The following is a 15,906-nucleotide window of genomic DNA, read 5'->3' on the forward strand; positions in this document are numbered from 1 at the left end:
GGTTTTATTTTAGAAAGAGTGCTATCCCTTGTGTCAACAGGACCAAACTGCTTGCAATTAATGAAGTCCACTTGAGTTGCAGTTGCTTTGTGATTTAAGAAATTTGGCAACGAATTTTCCCACAGGCAGCAATGGGAAAATGGTTGGAGCATTTAGTTTAGATGTTTTTTTGAGGGGATAAATATCAGCCAGGAGGGATGGGGAGAAAAGGAGTTGAATATGATGGATTAACTTAAAGTAATTTTTTTATTATTAATTAGCAACAATGATTTATGTTGCATAATTACAATTTTGTGCCAGAAAGCAGTAGCTTATAAAAATATATTTTGACCAGCAGCAATCTTTCTTTCTTTTTGCATTAAGACGCTCATAGGTTCAATTTCTATATTTTCTGCTCTGTTTATTTGATTGTAATTTCAGTTTGAGCTCAATCAGCCCATATTTGCACTTTGCAAATAAGAAACAGGATTGTATTTAAAACTTCTGTTAAAGATTGAAATAAAAGCTGCTTGAAAGCAAATTAGGAGCTCCGCAAGTAATCTTCTCCGCAGAACAGATCAAATTTGAAAACTTGTTCAGATAATCAGATTTTCTTTAACTGCTGAATGTCACAGTTTTGTTCTTTAGAATTTCATTTCACTTTGTTACTGAGTATTAAGATAATTCGTCATTTCAAGCATCAAGTGAAAGGTGGTCTGTCGATTTCTCTATCGTGCAAATGGATGAAAAAATAAAAATGAATTTCTATTGACTTTAAGCAAAACACTTTTAAGCTTTGAAACAAAAACAGAAATTGCTGCAGAGTATCACTTTTAAAAGGTTCTGCGATTTACAAATGAAAGAACTGAAACCAACATTTTCATTCTAAAAGACGAGAGAGTTCAGGAACAATCCAGGTCATGTGTAGAGAAATAACCGAGTTAATGTTTTGAGCCCAGTGACTCTCTTTTTCAGAATCCTGCACTGTATTCTGAAGAGTCAGTGGACCTGAAGCATTAACTCTGTTTCTTACCACAGATGCTGCCAGACCTATTGAGTGTCTGCAGCCATTTCTGTTTTTTGTTTCAAACCTTCAGCATCCGCCCGTCTTTGTTGCATCGCAGCATCTTTGACTTCATTGGCCATTCCCCTTGTTATCACTAATGGCCAACTTGTTAAGTACATCTTAATTCATGGGCACATTGTCATTTGTTGAAATGCACTGGAAACGGTTTAACTGAGGTGAGGTCGATGCGTGCATAGCAGTGCCCAATTCGGAACTCTCAGCCCTTTTCTTCCTGCATTTCAGAGGCAGACTGGGGGAGGAGAGAAACTGTCAACCGAAGGGGGTCACTGATTGCAAAGCATAGACCGATGCGAAACTTCAGTTTATCCCACGTGTCAAGTCAGAAGGCAATACCACGGCACCGCGTCATGAGCTTAGTCTCCATGATGTCTTCTCGGCAATTCCACCCAACCAAATCGTCTACAGCTCCCTCCTTTGCAGAGTTTGACATGTCTGTTGTTGGATATGGGTATGGAACATTGATACATATCACTAATAATGCACGCAGTGATCAGTTGATGCGTATACCTGGTGTTTTCACCTGTGAGCAGTGGTTATCTCTCATTCAATTCCTGATTCAGAAATGAAATTGGCAAAAGTGGCCATGAATAAAAAAAATTAGGAGGGACAAACAAACATGAAACCTAACCAGTGAAGGAAAAGAGAATAACCTGAGGGACTGGATGTTGAAGATCCTTTAAAGGAAATCATTTGCATTTATATAGTGCCTTTTGGTTTCCAAAGAGCCTCAGAATAAATTAGGTATGTTTGAAATAATGATGTAAACTGTTAAGTGGGGAAAACATGCAACAAATTTGTGCATCGTAAAATCCTACAATAAGGGATGGATGCTGGTTATGTCACAGGATGTCCTCTGTTGTTTGACTTTAGCTAAATGGCACCTTTTAAGTCCACTTGAAAAGGAAAATTCAAGCCTCTGTTAAATTTGTCATTCAAAAGCTTCTTTTTTCCTCTGAAGTGTTTGCCTAGTTTTTGTGTCCAAAACTCATGGTTTGTACTGATGACCTCTGGGCTCAGATTGGGGCTGAGGGAGGGTGCTGTGGTAAATAGTATGCGACAGTTCAGTAATGGGAAAGATGTAATGCATTCAATCGAGGACTGATGCCTAAAGGTGGCCGCTGTAAAAATAAGATGAGCTTTTTGTCTGGTGCCAGGCTGGATACCTTTAATCAGTCAGCCAGTTGTGAAATGACAAGTAGACTGGCAGTAGCATTTCAAACCTGGCTTCTGTTCAAGGTTCAGCAATCCCAGTGTTGTAATTACAGTTATTAACTTCAGATGTGTGGTGTGTCAGCAGATGGTGGATCCAAAGGAAGGGAGATTAATGCTGATGGCACCTTGCTGTTTGTCTGTGTTGCATTTTCATATTGTGAAAGTTGCCATGCCAATTTTTGTCATTTCAAACACAGGGTGGGTTTCGTAATACTGCCATAAGACCTAGCAATGGAAGGAATCCATTCAGCCCATCAAGACGATTGCTCGATTCACTGAGATCATGGCAGATCCGATAATCCTCAACACTACTGGCTTTTCCCAGTAACTCTGGAACCCCTTACTGATTAAAAATCTGTCTGTCGCAGCCTTGAATATACTTAATGACCCAGTTTTGACGGCCCTCTGCAGTAAATGATACCATCAAAAACAAAGAGTAAATGTGTGTGTGTGTGTGTGTGTATATTTTAGACCAAAAATCGTTCTCAGTACATGGGCATTTCCTGTCCCCCCATAGCTGCATTGAGTAAGTGTTAGTGTATTATCTTGAACCATAGCAGTCCATGTAGTGAAGGGCCCTACCGTTGTCCTATTCAGCTGGGAACACCAAGATAACAGAAAAACCATGGAAAATGGTCCAAGGCAAGTTCCTGGGTAATTGCAGGTGATGGTGTTGCCTTGTATCTACTGCCATTGCACTTCGAGTTGAGATATTTTGTGTCCTGAGTTGCTGATGAAGGAACCTCACTGAGTGCATCCTCCTAATAGTCCACACTGCAGCATTTGTAAAGGAACCTCAGAGTGCATCCTCCCAATAGTACACACTGCAGCATTTGGGGAGGAACCTCATCTCTGTGCATCCTCCCAATAGTACATTTGTGAAGCTTCCAAAATACAAATCTTTGGTGAGAGAATACTAGAGTCTGACTGATAACTTGGTGAAGTGCGCCGAGACAAATGTTTTAAGGGGCATCTTAAAGCAGTGGGAGAGGTGACATCCTCTTGTCCATGAGATGTGTTCCCATTGGCACAAGGTGGGTAAAGGATTTTCATCAGGAAATGGAAAAGAGGATGCCCTCAAGAGCTTTTGTACCTCTTTCATGGCAGAATGGTCAGTGCAGTAGGCTGTGGGGGAATGAGTGGTGTGTAGCTGGAGAAGGCTAAGGAGAAACAAACATTAAAAGAAAACAAAATGAAATTGGAAGGGCACAGTAATCTTGGATGTTGTCAGTTCTTGAATGCGAGCCTAACTCTCTCATTGTTTGGCCCAGGTGCTGTTTTTTACCTACTCTGGCAACAGTGAGTGGAGTTAATGCCGAATCCCCGATTGCTGGTGGGATTGGAGATGGTAAGAAGGTTTCTGCTTTTTGTTTATTGCAACTGTTCTGATGAGATGGTAATGAGATGCTGAAGAAAACAGGTACAACCTAAATATCTGAGATGGTAATTAGCAATGTGCATGGCTGAGATTCGTCAGTCAAATCATTTTCCTCCCAATAGACTTCTTTTAATTGATTTTACAAATGTTGCTTTATTCGATTTAATCATCAATGCAATATAATTAGTTACAGTTGTTGTTGGAATGAAGATAGCACTACAGGCTTACAGTCCCTGAGGAGAGTTGACCATGTGGCTGTCAGAAGGAAGATCTCTGTTGCGGGACAACCTGGAACTGGGGGGTCACTGATTAGAAATCAGGGGGTGCCCATTGAAGGCAGAGATGAGGATTTTTTTTCTATCTGAGAGCTGCATGTCTTTGGAATTCCCTTATCAAAGTGAACTGGATGCCGAATCTTTAAGTATTTCTCATGTACAGGTGGATTGATACTTGATTACCAACGTGTTGAACAATTATCTGGATATGCAGAAATGCAGAGCGCATGTTAAAATGAGATCAGCCATGATCTTATTGAATAGCAGAACAGGATCAAAGGGCTGAGTGGCCTACTCTTCTTTCTTTGTTTGACCAGTTTGTGCATTGCCTAATTCCATAAATAGCATTGAGAACTCTCTCCCTTGACATCTTGCCACTGCAAGAGCAGATATGACCTTTAGTTTAACATGCCTGAAAAATGACACTTCCATCAAAGCAGCATTCCCTCAGTAATCCATGGGAGGTAGTGAGGATTGCAGATGCTGGTGATACGAGGAGCAGGAGAGACGACGTTTTGCGCATAAGCTCTTCATCAGGAATGAAGCCTTCAAGGGAGGTGCCTGGTTTGCGACACCCAGTTGACCTCGATTGGCACAGTGCATCAACGCCAGGGACCTGGGTTCGATTCCAGCCTTGGGCCACTATCCGTGTGGAGATTGCACATTCTCCTCGTGTCTGCGTGGGTTTCCTCCGGGTGCTCCGGCTTCCTCCCACAATCCAAGGATATACAGGTTAGATGGGAAATTCAGGGTTATGGGGATGGGGGTGGGAGTCAAGTCTGGGTGGGATGTTCTTCAGTGGGTCAGTGCAGTCTCAATGGGCTAAATGGTGTATTTCTGTACTGAAGGGCCTTGTGTCTGACGTAGAAGTGCTACTAAGGGAGGTATGGCTGACACATTTGATGTGGCAAAACACTCCCAAGATATTTCTCAGGGTATGGCTGAAAATTAGACACTGAACACAAAACGAAGCTCTTAAGATGACTGACTGATACGCTTGTCAAAGTAGTAGGCTTTTAAGAAGTGTTTTGCATAAGAGAGAACTTGCGCAGGAAATTGTCGAGCTCAGACCCCCCAGTTGGTGACAGCACTTGTACAAATCTGATATAATTTGGAGGCAAGAATTTTGAGAAATCTGTTGGATGGTAGGCCTCAAGGTGGGGGAGGGGAGAAAGAGAGAGAGAGAGGAGGAATCACAGACAAATTTGAAAACTTGGATGAGGATTTTAAAATTGGGGTATAGCTCGACTGAATTGCGGGTTGGTGAGCAGCAGGAGTGATGGAGAAACATGCAGCAGAAATCTGTCTACTAGAAAAGTTGAATGACCTGAAGGTGAATAAATCACCAGGACCAGATGGACTACACCACAGAGTTCTAAGGGAGAAAGCTGAAGAGATAGTGGGGGCATTAGTGGTGATCTTTCAGGAATTGTTAGAATCCGGGAGGGTCCCAGAGGACTGGAAAATCACTAACATAACAGCCCTGTTTAAAAAGGGAGTACGCCAAAAGACAGTAAGTTGCAGACTGATTAGCCTAACCTCAATCATAACTGAGATTCTAGAGTGCATTGCAAAGAATGAGATTTCTGAATACTTGGAAGTGTATGGTAAATTAGGGTGAAGTTAATATGGTTTCATCAAGGGGAGCCCACACAGACATGGAGAGAATGTGCAACCTCCACATGGACAGTGGCCCGGGGCTGGAATTGAACCCAGGTCCCTGGCACTGAGGCACCATGCCTATCAAGTCCAATTGGATGTTGCAAACCAGGCACCTCCCATAAAGGCGTCATTCCAGATGAAGAGCTTATGCGCAAATAAAGAATTTCTTGAGGCGGTCATGAGCAGGTTACTCCAAGGAGAGCCAATGGTTGCCTACCTGGACTTCAAGAAGGCCTTTGACAAGGTGCAACATTGTAGGCTACTGAATGAGCTAAGGGTCCAAGGTGTCAGAGACAAAGTGCTAGCATAGATAGAAGCTTGGCTGTATGGCAGAAAGCAGAGAGTGGGGATAAAAGCGTCCTTCTTAGGATAGCAGCCGGTGACAGGTGGTGTTCCGCAAAGCTCACTCTTGGGACCATAACTTTTCACTTTACACATTAACAATCTAGATGAAGGAACTGAGAGCTTTCTGGCTAAGATACAAAGATGGAAAGAGAGACAGGTAATATTGAGGAGGCAGAGAGGCTGTAGAAGGATTTGGACGGGTTAGGAGAGTGGGTAAAGAAGTGGCAGATGGAGTACAATGTGGGAAAGTGTGAGGACATGCACTTTGGCAGGAAGTATAGAGGCATGGACTAATTTCTAAACGGGGAGGAGATTCAGAAATCTAAAATGCAAGGAGACTTGAGAGTGCTAGTCCAGGATTCCCTCAAGGTAAACTTGCAGGTTGAGTCAGTAGTTTTGAGAGGACTTGAATATAAAAAGCAGAGATGTCCTTCTGAGGCTCTATAAGGCTCTGGTCAGACCACATTTGGAGTATTGTGCACAGTTTCTGGCCCCTTAACTCAGGAAGGATGTATTGCCCTAAAGCGTGTTCAGAGGAGGTTCATGAGAATGGTTCCAGGAATGAAAAGCTTAACATATGAGGAACGTTTGAGGACCTTGGATTTATACTCGATGGAGTTTAGAAGGATGAGGGGGGATCTAATTGAAACATACAGAATCCTGAATAGCCTGCACAGAGTAGATGTTGGGAAGATGCTTCCATTGGTAGGAGAGACTAGGACCCGAGGGCACAGCCTTAGAGTAAAGGGAAGACCTTTTAGAATGGAGATAAGGAGAAACTTCTTCAGCCAGAGAGTGGGGAATCTATGGAATTCATTGTCACAGAAAGTTGTGGAGGCCAGGTCATTGAGTATATTTAAGATTGAGATAGTTAGGCTCTTGAGTATCAAGGGTGTAGGGGAGAAAGTGGGAGAATAGGGTTAAGCTTATCAGCCATGATTGAATGGCGGTGCAGACTCGATGGGCTGAATGGCACAATTTCTGCTCCGATGTCTCAAGGTCTAAACTTCCCGCTGCTTTGAGAAAGCAACCAACATCATCAAAGACCAATCTGTTAGGACGGGGCTACCGTCCCGTGTTCGTTTGAAGGAGAGAGACACAGGATCTGATTCAAAATATAAGCTGATTTAATGAGAGAGCCGTACCCAACCCATTATACTCTCTCCACCCTCTTCCATTAGGCAGAAGATACAAAGGTTTGGAAACAAATACCAACAGAATCAAGAGCAGCTTCTTTCCCGTGTCATATGATGTCTGAATAGTCCTCTCATATATTAGAGTCAATCTTTCTCTGAACGTTCTCTGTATCATAGAACAATAGAATCCCTACAGTGTGGAAGCAGGGGATTTGGCCCATCCATCCGCACTGACCCTCCAAAGAGTATTCCACCCAGACCCCCCCACCAACCTACCCCTGTATTTCCTATGACTAATACATCTAGCCTGCACATCATGTAGACTATGGGAAATTTAGCACGGTCAATCCACCTAACATGCACATCTTTGGACTGTGGGAGGAAACCCGTACAGACACAGGGAGAACGTGCAAACCCCACACAGACTGTTGTCCGAGGCTGCTATCAAGCCCAGTTCCCTGGCACTGTGAGGCAGCAGTGCTAACTACTGAGTTACTATGTTGCCAGTAACACTATATTCTGCGTTCTGTTCTTTTACCCTGAAATACTTGTGTAATGATGTGGAGGTGCCAGTGTTGGACTGAAGTGGGCAAAGTTAAAAATCACAGTCCTTTATCAGCAGCCCTCCGAAAGCTAGTATTTCCAAATAAAGCTGTTGGACTATAACTAGGTGTTGTGTACTTATGTAAGGCATGATTAGACTGGTTAGCATGCAAAGTTATATTTTTCATTGTGTCTCGGTGCATGGTACAATAAGAAATCAAATAAATAGAGAACATTTCAATAATACTGGTGGTCAAAGATTGACTGGAGCAGATTGCTGTGAGATTGATTTGTGTGACTATGGTTTGGAGAAAGTGAGGACTGCAGATGCTGGAGAGTTACAGTCGAAAAGTGTGGCACTAGAAAAGCACAGCAGGTCAGGCAGCATCTGAGGAGCAGGAGAGTCAATGATTCACGAATAAGCCTTTCATCAGGATTGTGGGGGGTGGGGAAGGGGGCTGAGAGATAAATAGGAGGGTGAGGTAGCTGGAAAGGCGATAGGTAGATGCAGGTGGGGTGATAGTGATAGGCCGGAAGGGAGGGTGAAGTGGATAATTGGGAAGGAAGATGGACAGCTTGGACAGTTCAAGAAGGCGGTGCCGAGTTGGAAGGTTCAATATGGGATGAGGTGGGGGGAAGGGGATATGAGGAAACTGGTGAAGTCCATGTTGATGCTACGTTGTATGTTTGGCTGAGTCTGATGCACAGCACGCACTGAGGAAGAGGAGCGTAGCACAAACTGCCTCATCTCGCCACATGAATAAGTTAGGCAAGAATGAAAGCAGACTGATTCGACTGACTTCTGCTTTTCTGACCTGGTTTCCCCTTTGTTCTCAGGTTGCAGGGGGTTTCCACCACCTGGTGGCTTCACTTACTCCACGTGGTTCACGGTCATCAGCTTCAGTTCTGCTTTCGATGCCCATCCAATTCGTTTCCTCACTGTCTTCCGTCACACGTCGAAGATGGAGAAAGATTTTGTTTGCTTATCAATCAGCATTTCGGCAGCAGAAAAGCAGTTGGTCATTTGCACTCAGGAGGAGGTCTTTGAACCCTTCGGTATAGTGTGCTCCCATCATTTAACAGATTTCACGATCAAGTGAATTTGTAATAGGTTCTACAAGATTGTTGTTCCATTCTTTAGCAGCTCAGATAGTTCTGAGCTGGCAGTTAGAGAATACTTGCTACAGAGCTGAGCGATGCAGTGAAAGAAATTTCTATGTTTGATCTGTAGCTAATCTCAGTGGGTCTCCCTCCTGAGAGGATTCAGTTCTGCTGGGTCAAGGAGAGGGCTTGGATAGATCTTCATGTTCCTTACCCTTTATCCAGTGGACAATTTTCTTGGAAAGCATTTGATGTGGTGACAAGACAATAATGAAATAGCCTGGTAATCACCCAACAATCTGGATTTAAGAAGCAAAATACAGGCTGAAATGGGATCTGATGCTCGTGTAACTGTTTACAATGTGTTCATGACTCCAATCCAGGACATTCAGCCCATTCCAGCATTTACTTACCACAACTGTCTCCAGGCAAACCTTTGCCATTGAACACCATTCCCTATACTCTTCTGCAGCTTGTACTATCTCTTGCTGTATCTCTGCTATTCACCTCACCTGCTCCCCCGTGCTAGCCGTTTCCACTTTTCAACTCCCAAAGAAGCTTCTCATGAGCTCCCTGTTAGATTTATCATTGACTGCCTTCTGTAAATAGTCCCTGGGCTTACCATCATACAGATCGTAAAAGCGAGCCTGAGAGCTAATGGAAGAGGGATCAGGAGATAGCTCTGTTAATGAAAGGAGAGGCATTGGCCTAGTGATATTATCACTGGACTGTTGACCCAGAGACCCAGGTAATGTTCTGGGGACACAGATTTGAATCCTGCCACTGCAGATGGTGGAATTTGAGATCTATAAATGTCTATAAATAAATTCCATGAGTATTAAGGGTCTAATGATGACAATGAATCCATTGTAGGGGAAAAACTCATCTGGTTCACTAATATCCTTTAGGGAAGGAAACTGCTGTCATTACATGTTCTGGCTTACAATATGACTCCAGACCCATAGCAATGTGGTTGATTCAAATTGTCCTCTGGATTATTAGGGATGGGCAATACATGCGGGCCCAACCAGTGATACGCTCAAGCCGTGAATGAATTTTTTTTTTAAATCTGCTGTTTCGGGCAGGAGATGCAAAGGGGGATGTGAGAAAGAAATGTCTTTTCAATAACAGCAAGCTTAAATGACCTGGTTCAACATTCCTATTAGAATGGCGGAAGGGGAGCATGATGAATGATTTGAAAAGGAATTTGGATGGTGACTTGAGAGAAATAGGCAGGGCTAGGCAGTGACAAAGGGAGAATGCAACGGGACCTTGATCAGATGGGCCAAGAGGCTGAGAAGTGACTCCAGACTCTCAGCAATGTGGTTGACTCTTAACTGCCCTCTGGGCAATTAGGGATGGGCAATAGGTGCTGGCCCAGCCAGCAATGCCCTCATCCCGTAAGTGAAGAAAAGAAAGGTGAATTGATGTTTAAATGTGGGACACTGGTTAATCAGCATGGTGTGAGTTTTAACTGAAATGTGTGGCTAACTGAAATATGGCTCTCGTGTAAAAGTGTGGGCTTGAATTCTGCTTTAATAGCCAGCATTTTGAATTCATTTTTTTATTAATTCACGGGATGGGTGCTAGACCAGCACATTTTGCCCTTCCCAGAGGGCAGTTAAGAGTCAACCACATCTCTGCGGGTCTGGAGTCACACGTAGGCCAGACCAGGTAAGGGTGGCAGCATCCTTCTCTAAAGGAGGTGAGTATAACACCAGTTCCGATCTTACCAGCAAGTGGGAATATCCTCACCATGTTAAACCCTTTCATTATCTCCAAAGACTTCCATTTGATCCTCAGTCATCTCTTTTCTAGGAATTGAACCCCGTACTGTTAGAGTTTTCTCAATGTCTCTGATATCATTCTAGTAAATCTTTTCATAGACTCCTAGAGTCCCTACAATGTCATTTGGTCCAACAAGTCCACACCGACCCTTTTGAAGTGTAAGCCCCCTCAGATCCATTCCCCGATCCTATTACTCTAATTTTCCCTTGACTAACACATCTGACCTACACATCCCTGAACATTATGGGCAATTTAGCGTGGCCAGTTCATCTAACCTGCACACCTTTGGACTGTGGGAGGAACCCCACGCAGACACTGGGAGAATGTGCAAACTCCTCACAGACAGTCACTCAAGGCTGGAATCAAACCCGGGTCCCTGGCGCTGTGAGGCGGCAGTGCTAACCACTGAGCCACTGTGCTGTCAACAAAGAGTGCACCCGGAACGGTCACACAGCAGAAGATGTTTTTGATCCATGGATTTCTGGATTATGCGCTCCGCACACTCCCATTGCACCACTCTGTGCATCTTTTTGTGCAGGTCCTTTCGATACTCAGCAGGTTTGCAGTTGAAGGAGCCACATCCCTTTACCGCAGCAAGAATTATGCCAAGTGACACTGAATAATTAGTATCCCTTCTGAAAAATTTAAACTTTTCCCACTTCAATATTGTTCTATTCAGCGCGATCATCTGTGTGGGGGAGTGGGGGGAGGAGTGATTGATTTAAAATAATTTACGGTTTTAATTTTGCTCACGATTTTGGGAGTGAGTGCTGAGATTTCAGTCTCTCTTTTTAATTTGTGAATTCAGCGGCGCACAGCACTCAACAGTATGAGTGAGAGACGGTAGGTCTGACAGTTCAGGGTGAACAACCCCATGCACTGTTACCCTAACCCTAACCCACACAGGCACCCTCCGTTAGGCCCACATGTGTCTTCCTTCAAAACAGCAATAACATGTACATACCTGAGGAACATGAACCGTACAACAATATGGAACAAACGCCAAATTATGGTCAAACTGAGCTGTGTTCTCCTCACTGCAGCAACAAAAGGAAGATGGGCTTGCATTTACATAGCACCTTTCAAAACATTCCAAATCATTTTTTTTTGCAGCTAAGAAAATAGTTTCAAAGTGCATTTGTTGCCTTAAATGTAGCGATCATGGCAGACAATTTACACATAGCAATGTCTTGCCTTCAGCGATGGTATAAATGACCAAATTAGCATTGTTCTGCCAACATTGTCAGGGCTCCTAGCAATACCTACGTTCTAGTAACACATGACACCTTTATCAGGATACCAAAACAATTAGTTTCATTACGTCAAATTGCCATCTCATCAATTTCTTTCTAATCTTCAGAGCACTTTAACCTTTATTGACCTTCCATGCTGTAAAACTTGATGCTATTTATGACTGGTGGGTTCAATGTAACACGCATTAGAAATTCAGAACTTCTGAAAGTTACCTTGCTGACAATAAGATGTAAATTAAGCAAATAGTTACGATGCCTCCAACATGCTTCTGTCAACTGGATAAGTGTGGGCTTCAACTGGAGTGGATGGACTGTTGTGCTGCAGTGTTCCTATGCCTGAGCCAGGAGGCCTGAGTTGAAGTTCCGCCTGTGTCAGAGGGGTGCAACAACATTTCGGGTTGGGGATGATGGGGGTGGGGGAAATGGGAGTTAAAAGCAGCAGAGACATTGGGAGTCTCCACAGGAAACGAATGTGAAGTGACAGCCCTCAGCTTGTGGGAGATGATAGATATTGCATTGTATCGAGGAGGGAACCTTCTCGCAGTATAGACACTGGCCACACTATTGCGACTGACAGTATTTCAACCTTGATCGCCTATTCTTGTACTAACTTCTTGGGTTAGTGCCTCCTGCCATCCTGTTCACTGCAAGGGACTCTCCTGTGAAATATTAACTCTGCCGTACTATTTGGCGTCACTAGACAAGCATCTTCTTGCTGTCTCCATATTTCTTGTGCCTTGAATTCAGAAGATACCTGATATTTTTGTATTGAATTTTCTTCCATTCAGAAGTACCCCTGATGTAACACTCAGGTAGTCAGCCAGCTTGGATAATGGTACTCTTCCCTCTGCTGCTTAGAGGAACACCATCCCCCTATCTCTTTCCAACCCACTTCCCCCATTCACAAGATGAGGACATCGCCAGCATTTATTGCCGTCCCTAGTTGCCCAGAGCATAGTTAAGAGTCAACCACATCACTGAGAGTCTAGAGTAACGTGTAGGCTAGACCCTGGTAAGGATGACAATTTCCTTCTCTAAAGGGCATGAGTGAACCAGACAATTGTTTCATGATCATCATGATTGATTCTGGATTTTTTTTTCAAAATTTAAGTTCAAATTCCACCATGTGGGATTCGAATCCATGTCCTGAGACCAATACCTGAGTCTTTGGATTAGCAGTCCAGCAATAAGACAACTAGATCATTGTCTTCCCCTGCAGAGATTTATATTCCAGTTCCCCTATCCTTTGCTCCCTTCCGGTGAAAGCTGTCAATGCCACTGAGTCGTGAACCTGTGTATCCTCCAACACCACGTGGTTGAGGGTGGTCCGAATTGCTGTCTGCAAGTGAGAGACAGCAGAGTAATAGCTAGCGTTGCTGGTGTCAACGCATACTTAAACTCCACAAGATTGCTTTTAATCCAACCCCCTGACCATTTCTTCTTCTCATTCATGTACACGCCAGATTGGAGCGAACCAAGCCAGAACCAGCAGCCGTCTGCATTAACCTCTGTCAAGTTCAACATCTCCAAGTACTTAACTTGTGATCAGTGGCAGCATTTAGCTGTGGTATTGAACAAGGACCCTCGAAGAAACACAACCGTACTCGCATACTTAAATGGAAAAGCCATAGGAACTGCTAAGGTTGGACCATTTGGCTTTCAACTTTGCATTGGAAACCGTGCATTTAGAAATTCAGTGATGTGTATTTTAACAATGTAAGATAAAATCACTATCTCCCTTATGAAAGGTTCTAATATTCAAATACATGATGGTTTGCATTTTGTTTTTCAAATCGTTCAAAGTCTCATACTTCCATCACTATAGTTCTTGCCATGCTCCATAAACCAAATTCAAAAATTCTTTTAGTACTATTGACCACTTTTATACCCTGGCACCAGTTTGGACAGTCACTGGGTCAGGATAGGATTTGTGGACATAGATTTTACCCAGGGTGTACAATTTGACATTAATATTGTTAATATTATTATTAAACTGGAGAGGGTTCAGGAAAGAGTTACCAGGATGTTGCTGGGTATGGAAGATTTGAGGTATAAGGAGATGTTTGATAGGCTGGGACTTCTTTCACTGGAGTTGCGATGTGGTCTTATAGAGGTTTATAAAATCAGGCGAGATACATTGAATGGCATCTTTTTATTAATATGGGGGAATTTCAACACTAGGAGGCTCATTTTTCAGATGAATGGAGAAAGAATTAAAAAATACATGAGGGGGATTTTTTTTACGTAGTGGTTTGTGTGTGAAATGAACTTCCAGAGGAAGTGGTGGATGTGGGTGCAGTTGCAACATTTAGAAGAAATTTGGGTATGTACATGGTTAAGAAATATTTGGAGGAATATAGACCAAATGCAGGAAGGTGGGACTAGTCTAGTTTCGGATTATGATCAGCGGGGATTGCTTAGACTGAAAGATCTGTATCTGTGCTGTAGGACTCCATGATGTGTGTATGGGATACTCCCAGGAGATATTTGCTTTGAAGAGGATAATTATCTGGTTAAATAACCCATGCACAGATATGGTGGCGCCCGTCTTTACATAGAAAATACAAATAAAATTCTTCCCTCATCAAATATTTGGAAAATTCAGAAACATATTAAAGGGAAACTATAAGGTAATGTTTTGTTGAATGCGGTGTAAAACTGTGGATGAGTTCTTTGCAGTAATTCTGCCTCATTGTTAACAGATTCAATACATTCAGACATTTCCAGGAATGCACTTTTCCTCTGATTCATCAGCTGTCATCGATGTTCATGGAATTATAGGAACTCCACAGATTTGGAAACAACGGTCCTCTTTAGTTTGGCGTCTCGGACCGACTTTTCTGTTTGAAGAGGTGATTCCTGAACAAAATGTTGACACCATTTATCAGTTGGGACCAAACTATTTAGGAAACTTTCAGTCTGTTTATTTGCCTGGTAAGTTGCCTGGTAAAACTCTGATCCATGTCACTTTCTAACTAGAGTCAGAATTAATGCTTGCTTTTATATTCATAGAGATGTACAACATGCAAACAGACCCTTCAGTCCAACCCATCCATGCTGACCAGATATCCCAACCCAATTCAGTCCCACCTGCCAGCACCTGGCCCGCACCTTTCCAAACCCTTCCTATTCATATACCCATCCAGATGCTTTTAAATGTTGCAATTGTACTAGCCTCTACCACTTCCTCGGGCAGCTCATTCCATACATGCACCACCCTCTGTGTGGAAAAAGTTGCCCTTTAGGTCTCTTCTAAGTCTTTCCCCTCTCACCCTAAACCTATGCCCTCCAGTTCTGGATTCCCCGACATTAGGGAAAAGGCTTTGTCTATTTATCCTATCCATGTCCATCATGCTTTTATAAACCTCTATAAGGTCACCCCTCAGCCTCCGACGCTCTAGGGAACACAGCCCTAACCTTAGATTACATTACTTAGATTGCTTACAGTGTGGAAACAGGCCCTTCGGCCCAACAAGTCCACACCGACCCACCGAAGCGTAACCCACCCAGACCCATTCCCCCGTACACGTTTTTTGGGAATGTGGGAGGAAACCGGAGCACCCGGAGGAAACCCACGCAGACCCTGGGAGAATGTGCAAACTCCACACGGAGAGTCGCCTGAGGTGGGAATTGAACCCGGGACTCTGGCGCTGTGACGCAGCAGTGCTAGGCTCTGTGAGGCAGCAGTGCTAACCACTGTGCCACCGTGCAGCCCATTCAATCTATTCAACCTCTCCCTATAGCTCAAATCCTCCAACTCTGGCAACATCCTTGTCATTCTTTTCTGAACCCTTTCAAGTTTCACAACATCTTTCCGATAGGAAGGAGACCAGAATTGCATGCAATATTCCAAAAGTGGCCTGACCAATGTCCTGTACAGCTGTACCATGACCTCCCAACTTCTGTACTCAATACTCTGACTAATAAAGGAAAGCATACCAAACGCCGCCTTCACTATCCTATCTACCTGCGATCCACTTTCAAGGAGCTATGAACCTGCACTCTCAAGGTCCCTTTGTTCAGCAACACTCCCGAGGTCCTTACCATTAAGTGTATAAGTGCTGTTAAGATTTGCAACATCTCACATTTATCCAAATTATACTCCATCTGCCACTTCTCAGCCCGTTGGCCCATCTGATCAAGACCC

At 43.5% G+C, this 15,906-nt stretch overlaps 1 protein-coding gene across 3 annotated transcripts in view; it reads left to right on the forward strand.

Moving 5' to 3' along the window:
- wdfy4 (WDFY family member 4) overlaps window positions 1–15,906 on the forward strand; it is a 315,729-nt gene that overhangs the window by 74,117 nt on the left and 225,706 nt on the right. For all 3 annotated transcript variants that reach the window (XM_060854390.1, XM_060854388.1, XM_060854389.1), the window contains 5 exons: window positions 1,289–1,514; window positions 3,550–3,626; window positions 8,455–8,673; window positions 13,223–13,401; window positions 14,462–14,693. In XM_060854390.1, coding sequence (XP_060710373.1) covers window positions 1,289–1,514; window positions 3,550–3,626; window positions 8,455–8,673; window positions 13,223–13,401; window positions 14,462–14,693 — 933 coding nt within the window. The remainder of the gene's footprint in view (window positions 1–1,288; window positions 1,515–3,549; window positions 3,627–8,454; window positions 8,674–13,222; window positions 13,402–14,461; window positions 14,694–15,906) is intronic.

The sequence above is a fragment of the Hemiscyllium ocellatum genome, chromosome 43 (genome assembly GCF_020745735.1).
Source record: "Hemiscyllium ocellatum isolate sHemOce1 chromosome 43, sHemOce1.pat.X.cur, whole genome shotgun sequence".
NCBI classification, from domain to species: Eukaryota; Metazoa; Chordata; class Chondrichthyes; order Orectolobiformes; family Hemiscylliidae; genus Hemiscyllium; species Hemiscyllium ocellatum.